Raw genomic sequence first — 20,644 nt, 5'->3', positions numbered from 1 at the left:
CATTTATGTTGCATATTACAAAATACTTCACTATGCAGCTTCTTAGAATAGGACATTTTCCTGCTTAATTGAAACCAACCTTTAGGAAAATTAACTATAATTCCCTAATATCACATACCTAGTCCATATCCTAATTTTTATAATTATATCCCAAATATCTTCTGAGCTAAGAAAGTTTTCTCCTGACTCATTTTGGCTCATCATCATCATCTTCTTTAAGATTTATTTATTACCCACCATACCCCTCTTTGTTTTGCACTCACTGTCTGCTCTCTGTGTCCCTTCACTGTGTGTTCTCCTGTGTCTCCTTGTCTTTTTCTCTTTACATGGCACCAAGAACCGATCATGGGACCTTCCAGAGTGGGAGAGAGGTGTTCAATCTCTTGCACTATCTCAGTTGCCTGGTGTGTTGCATCTCTCTTTTTTTTTTTTAAGGCTACCAGCTGTTGCATCTCTTCTTATCTCTCCTCTGTATCCCTTTTTGTTGTGTCATCTTGCTGCACCAGCACTCCATGCAGGCCAGTACACCTGTGTGGGCCAGCTTTCTGCTCAGGCCAGCTCACCCCACAGGCCAGCTTGCCTTCACCAAGAGGCCCCAGGAATCGAACCCTGGACCCCCCATGTGGTCGATGTGAGCCCAGTTGCTTGAGACATTGTGAGGATTTATTTTTGAACTCTCAGTTCTATTCCTGTCCCAGTGTATATACCTGTGCTTATGCCAGTATCACACACTTATATTTAATGTTGCTTTGTAATAATTTCGAAATTGGGAAGTGGGGATTCCTCCAGCGTTGCTGTTCTTTCTCGAGCTGGTTTGGCTATTCAGGACTCCTTGCCCTTCTGTATGAATTTAATGATTGACTTTTCCATTTCTGCAAGGATGGCTGCAGAAATTTTGACTGGAATTGTGTTAATCTGTGAATTGCTTTGGGCAGTATTGACATCTTTAACATTAAGTCTTCCAGTCCGTGAACATGGAATGTTTGTTTTTCCAGTCTTTCAAGTCTTCTTTAATTTCTCTCAGCAGTATTTTGTCGTTTTCCACATACAAGTCCTTTACCTCCTTGGATAAGTTTATTCCTTGATATTTGATTGTCAGTTACTATTGTAAACGGAACTTTTTCTTGATTTCCTTTTTATATTGTTCCTTGCTGGTGTGTAGAAACAGCACTAATTTTGTGTGTTGATCTTGTAGTCTGCCACTTTGCTGAGTTTCTTTATTAGCTCTAGTAGTTTTCTTATAGGACTTTCCATATATAGGTTCATGTCAACTACATAAAGGTCAAGTTTTATTTCTTCCTTTCCAGTTTGAATGGCTTTTATGTCTCTTTCTTGCCAGAATCCCTGGCTAGAATTTTCAGTTCAGTGTTGAGCAGCAGTGGCGATGCGGGCGTCCCTGTCTTGCCCCTTATCTTCGGGGAAAGCTTCCACCTTTCACCATTGGGTAAGATACTAGCTGTTGGTTTTCCATATCAACCTTTTATGTTGAGGAATTTTCTCAGTGTTTTCATCCAGAAGGGATGCTGGATTTTGTGAAATGCCTTTTCTGTGTCAATAGAGATTACCAAGTAGTTTGTGTTGTTGTTGTTTTCATTTTATTAATGTAGCATATTATGTTAATCAGTTTTCTTATGCTGAACTACCCTTGCATTCCCGTGATAAATTCCATTTAGTTGTGGTGCATAATTCTTTTAATGTGCTGGTGGATTCAGTTGGCTAGTGTTTTGTTGAGTATTTTTGCATCTATATTCTGAAGGGATGTTGATCTGTAATTTTCGTTCCTTCTGGTGTCTTTGTCTGGCTTTGGAGTGAAGGTGATGCTGGCGGTGTAGAACAGGGTGGGTGGTGCACTCTTCTCTTCACTGTTGTGAAAGAGCTTGAGCAGGCTTGGTGTTAATTCTTTCCTGAGTATTCTTGTGCATTATTTTTCTCTATGAACTTTAGAATCAGCCAGGCTAGGAAAAAAGAACGTGTTAGCATTTTTATTGGGATTGTGCTAATACTTTAAATTAATTTACAGGAAATGACATCTATATATAACATTGAGACTGTCTATGTAAGAACTGGTTGTCATTCCAATTATTCAAGTCCTTAATGACCCTCAGTAGACTTTAAAGATTTTCTCCATACAAATTTTATACTTTTCTTGTTATAAGTATATTCCTAAGTATTTAATCTTTTTATTCTTGTCACTGTTGCTGTCATAAACTGGGTATTTCTTGTTTATTATCTAACCAGTTCTCATTTATATATCGGAAAGAGTAATTTTTTAAGATACTTATTTTTGTATATCAATTCTGTAATCACCCACTTTATTAAATTCTCTTATTTTTTAAATAATTATTACAGTTGATCCTCTTGCGTTTTCTGGGGCAATCATATCACCTGGAAATAATGATAGTTTTGTCTTCTTTCCAATTTTTATTTTATATAATGTTATTTCCTTCAAAAGAGTGCCAAAAATAGTGGTAAAATTGGTCATCTTTGTCATGTTCTTTACTCTAATGAGAATATTTTTAGTATTTTACATTGGGTATGATACTAGCTTTTGGACTTAAGTGGAGAGAAATGTGGTGCTATATCTATTTAATTAGGTTAAAGTATCAGTTTTTTTTCCTGGTCATTATAACTAAAGATTTGCTGATTTTATTGTCTTTTCCAAGAACCAACTTTTGGTTTCATTGGTTTTTCTTATTTTTTTCTATTTCATTTCTTTCTGCTCTAATAGTTATTTTTGCCCTTTCTTCTGTTTAGTTTGGATTTAATTTGCCCTTCTTTTTTTTAGTTTCTTAAGGTGGAAGGGTAGATTATTTATTTTCGATGTTTCTTATTTTCTAATATAGGTATTTACAACTGTAAATTTCCCTCCAAGCAATGCTTTAGTTTCATTGCCTAAGTTTTGGTATACTCTGTGTCTTCATTTATCTCATCTATTTCTATTTTATTAAGAGTTGTCTTGATGAATATTGAATTCTTTTTTAATGCCTTTATCATCAGTAGAGATGATTATTTTTCTTATTTGATGTCTCACAATGGTAAATTATATTAATAGTTTTATACTTGTCAATCCTTGTTTTTTATTCTTTAAAAATTTTGTTATTTATTTTTTAAAATTTTATTAGAGAAGTTATAGGTTTATAGAACAATCATACATAAAATACAGGATTCCTATACATCACCCCACCACCAACACTGTGAATTGGTGTGGAACATTTGTCACAATTGATGATAGCACTTTTTTATAATTATACTTTTAATATTTTTTTAACAATAGTAGCCAACATTTATTGAGAGATTCTCTGGCCTAGGCACTGTGTGGCGTATTTTATACAGATTATGTCATTTAAAATACCCAATACACAGGCCTGTGAAATATGACCTATTATTGTATTTTTAAAGCAATTTTATTGAGATATGTTCACATACCATACAATCCTTGTAAAGTGTATATTTAGGGAAGTAGATATGGCTGGAGTGATTGAGCTCCCGCCTGCCACATGAGAGATGCCAGGTTTAGTTCCCAGTGTCTCCTGGAGAAGACGGGCAAAACAGTGAGCTGGTGTGGCAAACTGTCGCAACAAGGTAATGCAACAAGGAGCCACGAAGAGGAAAGACAGTGAGAAACAAAACAAAGCAGAGAGCTGAGGTGGCTCAAGCAATTGTGCCACATGGGAGGTCCCAGATTTGGTTTCCGGTGCCTCCTAAAGAGAAGATAAGCAGACACAGCGCATACAGCGAGTGGATGCAGAGAGAGCGTAAACGATGTGTGTGTGTGTAAATAAATAAATAATCTTTTTAAGAAAGTGTACTTTCAGTGGCTTCTGGTATAATCACAGAGTTGTGTAAGAGTGTGTATTCATCACCACAATCAGCTTTAGAACATTTTATTCCAAAAATAAAAACCCCCTACCCCTTAGCAGTCACCTGTCAATCCCTTAACCCATACTCAGCTGTGCATGCCGCTCATCCAGTTCCATCTCTAAACCTATTTATATTACAGTAAACAGCCATATCTTACTATTTTCCTGTCAATTGTAAAATTTTAAAATTGTGCTAAGTGAAAGAAATGAGACACAAAGTACTAGATAAAATGTAAATATGTTTTTTTTTAAGTTTTATTAAATTAGAGAAATTAAAGTTTTACGGTAAAATCATGTAAAAAATACAGCTTTACTGTATATTCCTCTGTGGGCGACACGTTGCGTTAGCATGGTACCTTTGTTACAAGTGATGGAAGAACACTGAAATAGAGCTACTAGGTGTGTTTTCCCCGTAGACCACCCTATTATTAACACCTTTTGTGAGTGTCACACATTTATTATCATTCATGAAAGAACATTCTTACTCTGTAGCTACAGTCCGTCATCTACAATAGGGTTCACTGTGTTGTCCAGTCCTTTGTTTTTTGTTTTTTAGGATGTATTTACTTCTCCGCACACCCCCTTCACCTTTCGTGCTCGCTCTCTGCTCTCTGTGTCTGTTCTTTGTGTGCTCGTCTTCTTTAGGAGGCCCAGAAACCGGACCCGGGACCTCCCATGTAGGAGGGAAGCACCCATTCGCTTGAGCCACATCCGCTCCCTGCTTGTTGTGTGTCTCATTGTGTTTCCTAGTTGTGTCAGCTCGCCGTGCCAGCCTGCCACACCAGCTCACTCGCTTGTCTTCTTTAGGAGGCACTGGGAATTGAACCCAGGACTCCCATGTGGGAGGCTGGCGCCCAACTGCTTGAGCCACATCTACTCCCCAATCCTATGTTTTATCTTTTAACTTTTATTCTAGTAACATACACGACTTAGAATTTCCCCTTTTAAAGACATTCACGTATGTAATTCAGTGTTATTAATTACACTCATGATAATGTACCACCATTATCACCATTCCTTTCCAAACCATTACAATCAATCTAAATATAAATTCTGTACAAATTAAGCATCAGCGCCCCATTCTCTAACCGCAGTCTATCCCCTGGTAAACTATATTCCAGATTCTAACTCTATGTGTTTGCTTATTATAGTTAACTATATATAGTTAGCTGTTATAGGTAGCTCATATCAGTAGATCATACAAATTGGACTTTTGTGTCTGGCTTATTTCACTCAGCGTAATGTCGTAAAGGCTCATCCTCGTTGTTGCATACATCACAACTTCATTTCTTTTTGTGCCTAAATAAATAAGTGGCCTCCTGCCTCTATGGTTTCTGTTAAGAAATCACACTTAGTCTTACTGAGGATCCCTCGTATGTGATGGATCGCTTTTCTCTTGCTGCTTTCAGAGCTCTCTCTCTATCTTTGGCAGCTGACATTCTGGTTAGTATGTTTCTTGGAGTAGGTTTCTTAGAACTTACTGTGTTTGGAGTACATTGAGCTTCTTGAACATGTATATTTATGTCTTTCATAAGAATTGGGAAATTTTAGGCCATTATTTCCTCAGATATTCTCTCTGCCTCTTTTCCCTTCTCTTTTCCATCCAGGACACCCATGATGCATGTGTTTGTCTGCTTCATACTTCACTCAAATCCCTGAGACACTGCTCAATTTTTTTTCTCTATCTTTTCTTCCTACTATAAGATTTCAGTTGTCTTCTAGCTAGTTGAGTCTTCTGTATGTTCAGATACGCTGTTGTATACCTCTAGTGGTTTTTTGCTTGTTAGTTAGTTTTTAGGCATCGGGGGCTGGTATTGAACCCGGGACCTCCCATGTGGGAAGCAGGTCTTCAACTACTTGAGCCACGTCTGCTCCCTCTAGTGTATTTTTTTTACCCCCCCCTTTGCGGCTTTTTACATGCTGTCTGCTCTCTATTTATTTAATTTCCCCTCCCTGCTTGTGGATTGCTTGCTGTCTGCTTTCTGAGTCCATTTGCTGCGGTTCTTCTGTGTTCTTGCTTGTCTCCCTTTTTGTTGCGTCACCTTGCTGAGTCGGTGCTCCACAGCATCTGCGGGCTGGGTGGCCCTCTGTGGCGCTTGTGTGCTTGCAGGCCAGGTGTCTCTCCGCAGCATGCGGGCCAGCCTGCCTTCACAAGGAGGCCCTGGGATGCGAACCAAGGGCTCCCCATATGGTAGACGGGAGCTCATCTGATTGAGCCACAGCCGCTTCCCCCTCTAGTGTATTTTTAATTTCTACTATTGTGCCTTTCATCCCCATATTTCTGTTATGTTTCTTTTTATACTTTAAAATTCTAGTTTATGCTCATACATTGTTTTCTTAATATTCTTTTTTTTCAAAGATTTATTTATTTATTATTTATTTCTCTCCCCTCCCCCCCCAACCCTGGTTGTCTGTTCTCTGTGTCTATTTGCTGCATCTTGTTTGTTTGTCCGCTTCTGTTGTTGTCAGTGGCACGGGAATCTGTGTTTCTTTTTGTTGCGTCATCTTGTTGTGTCAGCTCTCCGTGTGGGTGGCACCATTCCTGGGCAGGCTGCACTTTCTTTTGCGCTGGGCAGCTCTCCTGACGGGGCGTACTCCTTGCGTGTGGGGCTCCCCTACGCGGGGGACACCCCTGCGTGGCAGGGCACTCCTTGCGCGCATCAGCACTGTGCATGGGCCAGCTCCACACGGGTCACGGAGGCCTGGGGTTTGAACCACAGACCTCCCATGTGGTAGACAGATGTCCTAACCACTGGGCCAAGTCTGTTTCCCTTCTTAATATTTTTTTAAAGATTTATTTTTATTTATTTCTCCCCACCCCCATTCCCCCTGTTGTCTGCCGTCTGTGTCCATTCGCTGTGTGTTCTTCTGTGTCTGCTTGTATTCTCATAAGGCGGCTCTAGGAACCGATCCTGGGACCTTCCAGAGTGGGAGAGAGGTAATTACTCTCTGGCGCCACCTTATCTCCCTCTTTTGCTACGTCTCTTTATTTTCTTTCCTCTGTGTCTACTGTTGCATCATCATGCTGTGCCAGCTCTCTGTGTCGGCTGGCACTCCTGCACGGGGTGACTTTCCTGCGTGGGGTGGTATTTCCACACCGGGCAGCACTCCTATGCATGGTGGCATTGCCACGTGGGCCAGCACTGTGCGTGGGCCAGCTCGCCCTCACCAGGAGGCCCTGTGCATCAAACCCTGGACCTCCTGTACAGTAGATGGGAGCCCAGTTGGTTGAGCCACATCCTTTTCCCTGTTCTTTATCTCTTTATGCATGTTTTCCTTCCTCTCCTGAGTTGATTTAGATTTGTTTGAACTTCTTTGAGTAGTTGTTTCAAATTCTTTGTGTCCTCTGATTTTTTGTTTGTTCCCTTGACTGAGCTGTATCTTCCTGTACTATGGCTTGTACTTTTTTGCTGATATTTAGGCATGTGGCTATCTTGATGAGTTTACTCTGAAGGTCTGTTTTTCCCTCTTTTCTGGGGTTTTCTTGTTGATTGGCTTTGTGTTAAGCTTTTTGACACTTGGTCCACCTTATTCTGACCTTTAGAGCAGCGGTGTGTGATCACGTCTTCTCAGCTCTTCTTCATCTGTTCTTGGCGTGGGTATGCACGCTGTGCATTTGGTTCACCTCCAGGAGAGAGCTTCCTTTCCTCTGTTCCTTCTCCAGGAATCTTGATCCATTTTGTTTGTTTGCAAAGGTTTTTCTCCCTAGCTCCTGTGATTTGTTTAAATTCTCTCCCTCACTCAGTGCCCTATTTTTCTTTCACTTTACAGTCCTGGGACCTGTCCTGTCTTACAGCAGTTTAATGTGACACCCCTCCCCTTTCCCTGAGACTTTTCAGACTCCAGTTTCTTCCCTGTTAGGGTAGCCTGCCCCAGGGAGCCAAACGGGGTCAGTCCAGAAAGAGGAGTCGCCTAGAAAAATCCATTTGTGTTTAGGTGGCCCAGGCCACAGAAACTGGATTAAGTAAGCTTACCTTTTGTCAGCCTTTCTACCACAGTCTTTCTTCTTTTTCTTTCCCACTGGGAACAAACGTGGGAATGCCGCCACGTACAGGAGTGCTGCCCTGTGTGGAAATAGCGCCCCGTGCAGGAAAGCGCCCCCGTGCAGGAGTGCCGGCCGACACATGCACCATCCTCAGCAGCTTGTGTTCCACCCTGGGTCTCTGCTCACTTGGGCTCTGAATCTGACTCGCTGCTGTGCTCCCTGTCTGCAGTGGGAGCGAGCTGGGCCGTTACTTCTGAGCAGCTCCCAAGCGGTGCTGGACAAGTGGGGAGGAGAACGGACTGTGGTCGAGTGGAAGTGTCTTTCATGATATTTTTCTTTTTCTTCGATTCATTGCTTGTGGAGTTCTTGTCCAGTCTCTACCATCCTCCTGAGTTCTAAGCAACTGGTAGTCGTCCTTTTATTAGCTGATTCTCTAGGGAGACTTTTCCAGAGGATGACTTATGTCTCCATATTGATAATATCACTTCTCAATCCTTCCATTCTTGACATGAATTCCACTTGGTTGGGTTGTATTCTTTTGATGGCTTTTTTTATTTTTTAGGAGGTATTAGAAATTGAATCTGGAACCTTGTACATGGCTTGACCACTGAGCTTTACCCGCTCCCCTCTTGTGATGTTTTGATTGTGTTTATCTGTTAACTTTTTTTAAGTCGTCTTTTGGTTTTGTTTGTTTTTTAATCTGTACCCATTCATGATATTTTCTGAGGTTTTCTTTTAATATACTTTGGCAGATGTTGTCTGTGTTGTGCTGACTTCATGACGAGTTGGGAAGCTCTTTCATCTTCTGTGCTCTGAACACTTGATGAACGCTGGCGCCTCAGTTTTGCCGTCCCAGTCACCATGCCCCTGGGCTGGTGGGCCGTGTGCGTTCCTGCTTGTCTCCCTCTCGCTCACTCTCAGTGAGAGCAGAGTTCTTCTCACTGATCTTCTCTGAAGTGTGAAGTTTAGGAAAATTTCGCCCACGTCTCTTCTTCCTGCACACCTGAACTGAAATTGTACTGCAGTGCAGACATAATGGGGTCATATTTACCATTTTTTGTCAGAAAATGTAAAACGAGAGGCTTTTACTTTGTAAGAAATAGACTGTTTATTTGTTGAACGATAACAAAGCCCCTATTGTTGACTATTGCTCAGTGTTTTGAATACTTAACCGTAGTCTACCTCTTACAAGGTGTTCGGTGTTATGGCTGTATATTCTCACCTGGTGGACCTGTAATCGATTTCTGTTTTTTATTATAGAAATTTACAGCAACTATGTCAACACCAGATAAGAAAGCATCACAGAAGATTGGTTTTCGATTACGTAACCTACTCAAGCTTCCCAAAGCACATAAATGGTGCATATATGAGTGGTTCTATTCAAATATAGATAAGTATGTGTCGTGAATTTTATCATGAATATTACTTGAATCAGAAATTAAGTTTTTCAAATGTTATAAACTATAACATTTTCTATAGATTTTTTCTATATTTTTCTGAATTCCTTTTTCTATTCCTCATTCCAATTCATTGTTTTCATTTCTCATAATTCTGTTTTGTTTTATTTTTTTCCTTTTTGAGAATAAGGTATACATTTTTGTGAAAAATTAAATGAGAGACTCTTTGAATTAGAATTTACAAATGGAGTGGAGATATCCTAAAACAAACCACCATTATTCGTAGTGAATGAGACTTGATTTTTAAATCTTGAGATTTTTAAATGCTAGTGTAATAGTAGAGAAACTGTTGTTTAATAGTAAAAATTGTTTAATAAGTTTTTTTGGAGGTTAGTTTATTTTATGGATACTGCTTAAGCACCATAATTTTACATAAATGTTTAAGTAAAACATAAGAGATTTGGCTGAAATCCAGTTATACAGCAACAGAATGCATTGAGGAAAAGTATGAAAGATGTCTAACCTATTTTCATTTCCTTGGCTGCTCAAGCAAATATCATGAAATGGTTTCTGTTAAATAATGGGAATTTATTAGCTCATGGCTTTGAGGCTAACAGAAAGTCCAAATCAAGGCGTCATCGAGGCGATGCCTTCTTCCCCAAGACTGGAGCTCTGGGCTGGCAACCTTTGATCCTTGGTCCTGGCTCCCGTCTTGGCTGTGCACATGGCGGCCTCCCCTGGCCTCTCTGTTCCGTCCTCCATTGAATTTCAGCTTCTTGCTTCCAGTGGCGCTCTCTCTGAATTGCGTTCTGCTTATGGAGGACTCCAGTAACAGGATTGAGCCTCGTCCTGATTGAGGGGGGCCAGCCTTAACTGAAGTACCCTCCTCGAAAGGGTCCTGCTTACAGTGTGTGGATACGCACAGGAGTGGATTAAGTTTAAGAAGGTGTTTTTCTGGGGTAACTATAGCCCCAAACCACCAGAGGCCGTCATTGGTGCTTGCGTTGCTGGCTGTTCATCGGCACGTCCCTTCTCTGCTTTCTAAACTAGTTGCCTATTCTGGAGCTTGTGACTCTCATGGAAGTTCATAACTGAGCTGAAGATATTCCTGTATCACTGCCAAGACTGGTTTCTGGTTTGCCAAACTTGTGAATTGAATTGCTTTATTACTATCCACTGGTTTTGCCTTCGGCTTTTCACATCGTCCTAGTATGATCTGAATTCTTCCAGGATTCCCAAGAACTACTCTAATCCTCTCGAGTCCTCCAGATGTCTAAAACTGATTGAATCCCAAAGAGGACTCCTTGGTGATGGTAGTACCTTTGGGACACAGTTACCCTGTAGCTAGGAATTGTTTATAATTACCAGATGTAAGGTCAGTGCTAGGATAACCTCCCAAGGAATATACCTGTACGGGAGATTTAACAAAAATCTGTATCTCCTGGAATCTCAGTCACAGAAAATATTCTGAGTAACTTTTTCAAATAATTTTTTTCACTAATGCCAAGGATTTAAATCAGTTTTAGCACTTTGAATTTTTGCCTATTTTGTATATGTATGAGGTAGAGTGAATGTTTTGCATTTTATGATTAGGGTGACATTGAAAATTGAATGTGTATTTCATATTTTGTGTTTCATAAGAAAGTAACACTTTGCATATTAACCATTAGAATATTACTTCTATTTTACAGACCACTTTTTGAAGGCGATAATGACTTCTGTGTGTGTCTGAAGGAATCTTTTCCTAATTTGAAGACAAGAAAGTTAACAAGAGTAGAATGGGGAAAAATCAGACGACTTATGGGAAAACCACGGAGGTAAAAATGTTTTGCTTGTTTAAAATAAAATACCTTTTGAAAATAAATTATTATCTGTTAAATATACTGATTAACCAACTTTAATGTGGTTGCTTTTTATACTTATATACCTTATAATTAAATATACAATTTCATTTTGTTCATGTCATAGACTTTGAACTTAATTTTATTGTTTTGTCCCCTACTGTGTTCGAAGAAAGATTAATAACTATCCTAAAAAGTATTTAAGGAAGCTATAAGGCTATATATGTACATTGTTATTATCTTTTGTGAAACTCTTTATTTCCACAAAGCCTGTTTGAATTGCTATAAAAACAAAGTTCATCTAGCTAATACGTTACTTTCTAGGAATTACTTTTCAATTGAAATAACAGTTCCATTATTATCCTGCTTTCTAACATATTGGAAAACCTTATTTTGAATGAAATTATGAAATATGGTAGAAGAATAATTAGATAATTAATTCTCATATTCTCTCTTTCTGTCCAATGAAAGCATGTGCAAGACTTCCATTTGTATTTGTATTCATTCACCTACTAAGTGCTGTGATTTTTTAAAAAATGAATTACTGTAGAATGAATTGGCAAATTGAAGAAAGTTGTTAAATTTGAAGGAAAAAAACATATAATACCAGAAACAATATTTTAACAGGAAATGTGTAAGATACATTTGAAGAAGTAGGAATAAATATCAGTAGTCCTCTTTTTAACTAGATGAATTAATTTTCAAATTCAAATTTAAGAGGAGAGAAATCAAGAAGGAAGATCCGAGAATATTTTGAAAAAAGGAAGTAATGAAGGGAGACTACCTTTATCAAATCTTGAAATACATTATAAAAGCTTCCTGGATCAAGATGGCTGTGTAAGATGCTCCAGGGTGCCATTCCCCAACAGAAATTTCAACAACTACCTAAAGTCAGAGACATCTTCCTCAAGACAGTTAGAGTTGAAGTAACTAGGTGAGTGCTGAATAGAGGGAATACTTAGAGATGAATGAAAACAATAACAAAACTTATCAAAATTTTTGAGGTATGAGGCAGGCAGTGCTCAAAGGGAAATTTGTAGCTATAAATGCCTACACTAAGTTAGAAGTCAGATGTCCAAGATACCAAGAGAAGTTAGAAAAAGAAGAGTAAACTAAACCCAAAGAGCAAAGAAATAACAAAAATTAGAGTAAAGATAATGAAGTAGAGAATTAAAAACAAAGAAACAATAGAATAAATAAAACTAAAAGTTGTTTCTTTGGAAAGATCAGGAAAATCAACAAACTTTGGCTAGAAGAAGTAAGAAAATAAAAGAAAGCGTGCAAATAACTAAAATTAGAAAGGAAAGCAGGGACATTACTACTTACCCCACAGAAATAAACAGGATTATAAGAGGATAGCATGAACAACTGTACTCCAACAAATTAGATAGCCTAGTTAAAATGGACAAATTTCTAGGAACATACAAAGTTACCTGTATTGATTCAAGGAGAAATAGATTTTAATACTCCAATAGCAAAAAGAGATTGGATCAGTAATCAGAAACCTTCCAACAAAGAAAAGCTCAGAGCCAAATGGCTTCACTGGTGAATTTTACCAAACATTCCAAGAATTAATACCAACCCTGCTCAAACTCTCCTCCAAAATATTGAAGAGGAGGGAACACTTCCTAACTCAATTCTACGAGGCCAGTATCACCTTAATATGAAAGCCAAGTAAAGATACCACAAGAAAAGAAAATTATATGCCAAGATCCTCTATAAATGTAGAATCAAAAATCTTCAACAAAACACTAGCGAGCCAAATCCAACAGCAAAATAAAATAATTGTACATCGTGTTCAAGTGGGATTTAGCCCATATATGCAAGGGTGCTTCAGCATAAGAAAATCAATTACTGTAATAGCACCACATTTTTTTTTTAAGATTTATTTATTTATTTAATTCCCCCCCCTCCCCCGGTTGTCTGTTCTCTGTGTCTATTTGCTGAGTCTTGTTTCTTTGTCCGCTTCTGTTGTCATCAGCAGCATGGGAAGTGTGGGCGGCGCCATTCCTGGGCAGGCTGCGCTTTTTTTCGCACTGGGCGGCTCTCCTTACGGGGCACACTCCTTGCGCGTGGGGCTCCCCTACGCGGGGGACACCCCTGCGTGGCAGGGCACTCCTTGCGCGCATCAGCGCTGCGCATGGGCCAGCTGCACACGGGTCAAGGAGGCCCGGGGTTTGAACCGCGGACCTCCCGTGTGGTAGACGGACGCCCTAACCACTGGGCCACGTCCGTTTCCCTAGCACCACATTAATATAATGAAAGAAGAAAACCAAATGATCACCTAAATTGACACAGAAAGGTGTTTGACAGAATCCAGCAGCCCTTCTCAATAAAAACGCTCCAAAACCAGGAATAGAAGGGAGTTCCTCGGTATAATAAAGGCGTATATCAAAAACATACCACTAAAATCATACTCAATGGTGAAAGACTGAAAGCTTTCCCCCTAAGATCAGGAACAAGACAAGGATGCCCTGTCACCACGTGTAGTCAACCTTGTATTGGAAATCCTAGACAGGGCAATTAGACAAAAAAAAAGAAGTCTCCAAATTGGAAAGGAAGAAGTGAAATTTTCACTATTTGCAGATGAAATGACTTTTTTTTTTTTTAAGATTTATTTATTTCTCTCCCCTTCTACCCTCTCCCCCATTGTCTGCTCTTTGTGTCCATTCGCTGTGTGTTCTTCTGTGTCCATTTGTATTCTTATCGGCAACCCTGGGAATCTGTGTCTTTTTGTTGCGTCATCTTGCTGAGTCAGCTTTCCACACGTGTGGCACCACTCTTGGGTGGGCCGCACTTCTTTCATGCGGGGCGGCTCTCCTTGCAGGGCACACTCCTTGCACATGGGGCTCCCCTACACGGGGGACACCCCTGCGTGGCACCACACTCTTTGTGCGTGGCAGCGCCGCATGTGGGCCAGCTCACCACACGGGCCAGGAGGCCCTGGGTACTGAACCCTGGACCTCCTATGTGGTAGGTGGGTGCTCTATCACTTGAGCCACAATCACTTCCCTGAAATGATTATATATATGGAAAATCCTGAAAGATCCACAGCAAAGCTAGAGCTAATAAACAAATTTGGCAAAGTGACAGGGTACAATAGCAACACATAAAAATCAGTGGTGTTTCTATGCACCACTAATGAACAATCTGAAGAGGAAATCCAGAAGAAAATTCCATTTACAATAATACCTAAAAGAATAAAATGTCTAAGAATAAGTTTAACAGGAATGTAAAGGACTGACACACTAAAAGCTATAAAACATTGCTACAAGAAATCAAAGAAGACCTAAATAAATGGAAGAACATTCTATGTTCATGGATTAGGAGACTAAATATTAAGATGTCAATGCTGGGAAGCGGACTTGGCCCAATGGATAGGGCACCTGCCTACCACATGGGAGGTCCGCGGTTCAAACCCCGGGCCTCCTTGACCTGTGTGGAGCTGGCCCATATGCAGTGCTGATGCGCGCAAGGAGTGCCCTGCTACACAGGGGTGTCCCCCGCGCAAGGGGTGCGCCCCGTAAGGAGAGCCGCCCAGCGCGAAAGAAAATTCAGCCTGCCCAGGAATGGTGCCATACACGTGGAGAGCTGACAGAACAAGATGACGCAACAAAGAGAGACACAGATTCCTGGTGCCACTGATAAAGATAGAAGCGGTCACAGAAGAACACACAGCGAATGGACACAGAGAGCAGACAACTGGCGGGGAGGGGGAATGGGAGAGAAATAAATAAATAAATAAATAAATAAATAAATAAATCTTTTAAAAAAAGAGAGAATGATCACCTCTCTCCCACTCGGGAAGACCCCAGGATGGGTTCGTGGAGCTGCCTAATGAGAAGACAACAGACACAGTGAATGGTCACAGAGAGCGGACAATGGAGAGGGGGGAGGGGAGGCAAAATAAAAAAAGAAAACTAAAGCAGCATGGTACTGACACAAGGACAGACATATAGACCAATGAAATCAAATTGAGTTTCAAAATTAAACCCTTAAATCTGGCCAATTGATTTTTTTTCCCTTCTCCTCCCCTGTTGTTTGCTCTCTGTCCATTTGCTGTGTGCTCTTCTGCGTCCACTTGGCATTATCCAGCAGCACTGGGAAACTGCATCCCTTTTTTGTTGCGTCATCTTGCTGCATCAGCTCTCCATATGTGCGGCGCCACTCCCGGGAGGGCTGTGCTTTTTTCACCTGGGTAGCTCTCCTTGCGGGGCGCAGTCCTGGCGTGTGGGGCACCCCTACAAAGGGGCCCCCCTGCATGGCACAGCACTCCTTGCTTGCCGCAGCACTGCGCGTGGGCCAGCTCACCACACGGGTCAGGAAGCCCTGGGGATCTCCCAGATAGGCAGATGCTCTGTCAGTTGAGCCATGTCCTCTTCCTGCCAGTTGATTTTTGATGAGGGTACTGATTCTTTTCAGTGGGGAAAGGATAGTCTCTTCAACAAATGGTGCTGGTAAAACTGGATCTCCATGTGCAAAAGGACCATATGGAAATATTAACTCAGAATGGATTAAAGATATAAATGTAAGAACCAAAACTAAAACTTCTAGAAGAAAACATAGGGAATTGTTTTCAGGACCTTGTGTTGGACAGTGGTTTCCTAGACTTTACACCCAAAGCACAAGCAACAAAATTAAAAGTAGATATGCCAGTGCAGAGCAAACATCTTATTTTAACCCCTGTTCTGGTCCCAGAGCCAGTAAAGGTGACCCCGCTGGGGCTAACTGGGAGAGAGGATAAGAACTTATTCCATAAGGAACTGTCTGGGGAAGCGGACTTGGCCCAGTGGATAGGGCGTCCGCCTACCACATGGAAGGTCCACGGTTCAAACCCTGGGCCTCCTTGACCCATGTGGAGCCGGCCCATGCACAGTGCTGATGTGCACAAGGAGTGCCCTGCCACACAGGGGTGTCCCCGCATAGGAGAGCCCCATGCACAAGGAGTGCGCCCTGTGAGGAGAGCCACCCAGCGTGAAAGAAAGTGCAGCCTGCCCAGAAATGGTGCTGGACACACAGAGAGTTGATGCAGCAAGATGACGCAACAAAAACAAACACAGATTCCCGTGCCGCTGACAACAACAGAAGCAGACCAAACAAGAACATGCAGGAAACGGACTTTGGCCCAGTGGTTAGGGCGTCCGTCTACCATATGGGAGGTCCGCGGTTCAAGCCCCGGGCCTCCTTGACCCGTGTGGAGCTGGCCATGCGCAGCACTAATGCTCGCAAGGAGTGCCGTGCCACGCAAGGGTGTCCCCCGCGTGGGGGAGCCCACGCGCAAGGAGTGCGCCCGTGAGGAAAGCCGCCCAGCGTGAAAAGAAAGAGCAGCCTGCCCAGGAATGGCGCCGCCCACACTTCCCGTGCCGCTGATGACAACAGAAGCGGACAAAGAAACAAGACGCAGCAAATAGACACCAAGAACAGACAACCAGGGGAGGGGGGGAATATAAATAAATAAAATAAAATCTTTAAAAAAAAAAAAAAAAAGAACATGCAGCAAAATGGACACAGAGAACAGACAACTGGGGGAGGCGGGGGGCGGGGGGCGGGGGCGGGGGCGGGGGGCGGGAAGGAGAGAAATAAATTTTAAAAAAATCTAAAAAAAAGGAACTGTCTGAGGTACATCGATGGCTAAGCGTTTGTTTAGTCTTTCATATCCAATACCATGGCTAGAATAGCTTTTAATATTTAGAATACTTAACTAATTAAAACAGTTTTCCCATTCAGAAGCAGCTCGTTTCTGAATGACAACTGAAGATGCCAGCCTTAAGAGGTGCTGTCAGTAAGCAGTTTGTTCACTGAGGAGTCCAGCACCTTGCCTGGAGCCCAAGCAATGATTTGAGGGAAATTCGAGTCACATTTCTGCTGGACTCCATTCTGCCGTTAAAGGAATTCAAATCTTGGAGAACATTTCAAGGCAATCCAGTCTAGGTGTTCAAATTAGAATATAATTCAGCCTTTCTACTATGTCCAAAAAAAGTTTTTTTAATCTTAAAAAAGTAGATATATGGGACTTCATCAGAATTTAAAACTTTTGTGCATCGAAGGACTTCCTCACGAAGATAAAACAGCAACCTGTAGAATGTGAGAAAATATTTGGAAAGCACATATCCAATAAGGGTTTAACATCCAGAATACAAGGAAATCCCACAACTCAACAACAAAAAGAAAACCCAGTCAGAAAATGGGCCAAAGACTTGAATAGACATTTCACCAAAGATGATATACGAAGGACCAAAAAGCACACAGAAAGATGCTTAACATCATTAGCCATTATGGAAATGCAAATCGAAACTACAATGAGATACCTTTTCACACCTAGCAGAATTGCTTCTATTAAAATTTTAAAAAAGGAAAACAATGTTGGAGAAGATGTGTAGATAATAGGAAATCATGTTCATTGTTTGTGGGAATTTAAGGTATAGTCATTGTGGAAAATTGTTTTAGAAGTTCCTCAGAAATTAAGTATAGAATTTCCATATGAACCAGGAATCCCACTTCGAGGTATATACCCAAAAGAATTAAAAACAAGGACTCAGACAGATATTTGCACACTGATGTTCATAGAAGCATTATTTACAGTTGCCAGAAGATGAGTCAACTCGAGTGTGCGTCATCAGGTGAATGGATAAGCAAAATATGGCCGTAATAATGAATGACGTTCCAGCACATGCGACAACACGGATGAACCTTGAAGACATCGTGTTGAGTGAGAGAAGCCAGGCACAAAGGACAGAGAGTATATGATTTCACTTTTATGAAGTAATTAGAATAACAGTTTCATAGAGTCAGAAACTAGAATACGGATTACTAGGGGTTGGGGGTAGGGGTAGGGAATTACTGCTTAATTGGTACAGAGTTTCTCTTTAGGGTGATGGAAACATATTCATAATAGATGGTGGTGATGGTAATACAACAATATAAATATAATTAACACCTCTGAATTATATATTTGAATGTGGTTAAAGGGAAAATTTTAGGGCATATGTATGTTACTAGAAAAAAATTTTTAAAAAGTACAGTACAGTTCAAAACCATCAGTTAACACTGGTGTATTCTGTGAGCTATAGACTATAGTTAATAGGATAATTATAATATTGTTTCATCAATTGTAACAAAAGCACCACACTAATGCAGAGTATTAACAATAGGGAAAACTCCATGTGTGAAGGGTGGTGTATGAGAACTCTATTTTATGCATGATTTTTCTGTAACTTCTCTAATAAAAACATACAGTATAAAATAACAGTAATAGAACAGAGTAGTAGTGATACCATGAATAGAAAGATCAATGGAAAAAAGAGAAAGTCCACATACAATCACAAATGAAAATGGGAATCTAGTTATAAAAATTGGGTTAGTTGCATCTCAAATAAAGGAAGATGAATTATTCATTTAATGGGGATTTAGACCACACGGTGGCAATTTAGAGGAAAAAAATAAGTTTCTTAATATAGCTCACACTTTATACCAGGATAAATTTGAAATGGATCAAAAATTTAAAGTTTTTAAAAATGAAATGATGAAACTATAATACTAGAGGAAACCATAGGGAAAGATATTTCTGAAAGGCTCCGATGTTAGGCACCATTAAGGAATATTGTTAAATTTGCAAGTATCACTTCACAAAAATAAAATTCTTGCCAAAACAGAAAAAGTCTGATAACCCATAATAAAAATAATTATAAGTAGACAAGTCATAGGAAAAGGGAAGAAATGTCTCTTCTAAACTCAATTTTACTTTTATTTTTCATTTCTCATGATGAGTCTGTTGAGATACTGTATTTTAACTATCAGATTGACAAAGTTCATAATGCTTTAATGTGTTAAATTGACAATGATGTGGAGAGATAGTACTCTCATAGTTGCTAGTGAGCGATTAAAGTTATATAACCTCTGCAGAGAGCAATTTGGTAATATCTATCAAAATTACAAATTTCCATGCCTTCTAACAATTTATACCATGGTATTGTTTGCACACGAGTGAAAGGACAATACAGGTTATTTATTGCAGCAGTGTTTGTAGCAGCAAAGGAGTGGCAACCACCGAAATGTCCATAAATAAGGGAAAGATTAGATAAGATATACTATCTCCATATGATAAAAACCTATGCAGTCATTTAGCACAAACAAAACAGAGAGGAAACTCTTTATGTTCTGCTATGGAAGTGATTGTTAAGATTCATTAAGAGGGAAACGGACTTTGGCCGAGTGGTTAGGGCATCGGTCTCCCCCAGGAGGTCTGTGGTTCAAACCCCGGGCCTCCTTGACCCGTGTGGAGCTGGCCCATGAGCGGTGCTGATGTGCGCAAGGAGTGCTGTGCCACACAGGGGTGTCCCCCGTGTAGGGGAGCCCCACGTGCAAGGAGTGCACCCCGTAAGGAGAGCTGCCCAGCACGAAAGAAAGTACAGCCTGCCCAGAAATGGCGCCGCCCACACTTCCTGTGCTGCTGACGACAACAGAAGCGGACAAAGAAACAGAAGGGGACAAAGAAACAAGACGCAGCAAAAAGACACAGAAAACAGACAACTGGGGGAGGAGAGGGAAATTAAATAAATAAATAAATCTTAAAAAAAAAAGTCTAGAGAAAAGATTCATTAAGAAAAGAAAGCAAAATACAGACAGTGTTTTTTGTAGGTATTTGAGAAAAATGGGAAACTGCACATTTTTTGCCTGTGTATTTCTAAAGTATCTCTGGAGGATGTATATGAAATTTATAAAAAGGATTCCCTCTGGGAGACAAGCTAGGTGAGTGAGAGGCACAAGTATTAAAGTTTTCACTTTTTTTTGAACTTATTAAATTTGAAACCATATGAATGCATTATTAAATAAAATGTTATTTAAATAAAATTTGGTGAAAGTGGGTATATTATATTGAGAATGTAAGGAATAACTCTCCAAGCCCAACAACACGAACCAAACAACCCAATTAACAAATTGGAAAAGGGTTTGAATAGATACTTCACCAAAGAAACAAATTTGTCATACATGCACTTGAAAGTATATTCAACTTCATTAGTCTTTAGGAAAATGCAAATTACAACCAAAATTGTCAACCAAAATTGACTGAACATTGCAAGGTGTTAGTGAGGCTGTGGGGCCTGAAACACTGTTAACCTGCACATGTAAAATGCTGCAACCATTTGGGAAGATGTGGCCAGCCATTCCAGTCTACGTATTTATCCTACAGAAATTAAAGTGTATGTTCATATGAAAACCTGTACTCAAATGTTGATTGCAACTTTATTTGTAATAGCCCAAAACTGAAAACAACCCAAATGTCCACCAACCAGTGTATGTATGAATTGTGGTACATCATATAATGAAGTACTATGCAGCAATAAAAAGGAATGCATTGATACATACAACAGAATGGGTGAATCTCAGATTAATTATGTTGAGTGAGGAAAGCTAGGCAAAAGCATATAAACTATATGAGTCCATTTATATAAAATCTTAGAAAATATAAACATAATTATAGAAGGCAGCTATGGTTATTACCCAAGACGTGGGGGTATAAGGGTGGGAGGAATGTGAAGAAGGGGTAACCAAGGGGTAAGG

General features: G+C 40.2%; 1 protein-coding gene and 1 non-coding gene across 2 annotated transcripts in view; both read left to right on the top strand.

Annotated features, from left to right (window-relative positions):
• The window catches only part of LIN9 (lin-9 DREAM MuvB core complex component), a 99,212-nt gene that overhangs the window by 10,400 nt on the left and 68,168 nt on the right, over nt 1-20,644 (top strand). Inside the window, exons 5-6 of the mRNA XM_004472486.4 lie at nt 9,106-9,239; nt 10,934-11,059. Of these exons, the coding sequence (XP_004472543.1) occupies nt 9,106-9,239; nt 10,934-11,059 (260 nt within the window). The remainder of the gene's footprint in view (nt 1-9,105; nt 9,240-10,933; nt 11,060-20,644) is intronic.
• Nucleotides 15,734-15,859, top strand: LOC111758905 (small nucleolar RNA SNORD22). The gene has a single exon (XR_002793031.1). It is a non-coding gene; the product is annotated as a small nucleolar RNA SNORD22 (small nucleolar RNA).

The sequence above is a fragment of the Dasypus novemcinctus genome, chromosome 13 (genome assembly GCF_030445035.2).
Source record: "Dasypus novemcinctus isolate mDasNov1 chromosome 13, mDasNov1.1.hap2, whole genome shotgun sequence".
NCBI classification, from domain to species: Eukaryota; Metazoa; Chordata; class Mammalia; order Cingulata; family Dasypodidae; genus Dasypus; species Dasypus novemcinctus.
Note: the sequence above shows the minus strand (reverse complement) of the source record. Positions and strands in the feature narration are given on the sequence as shown.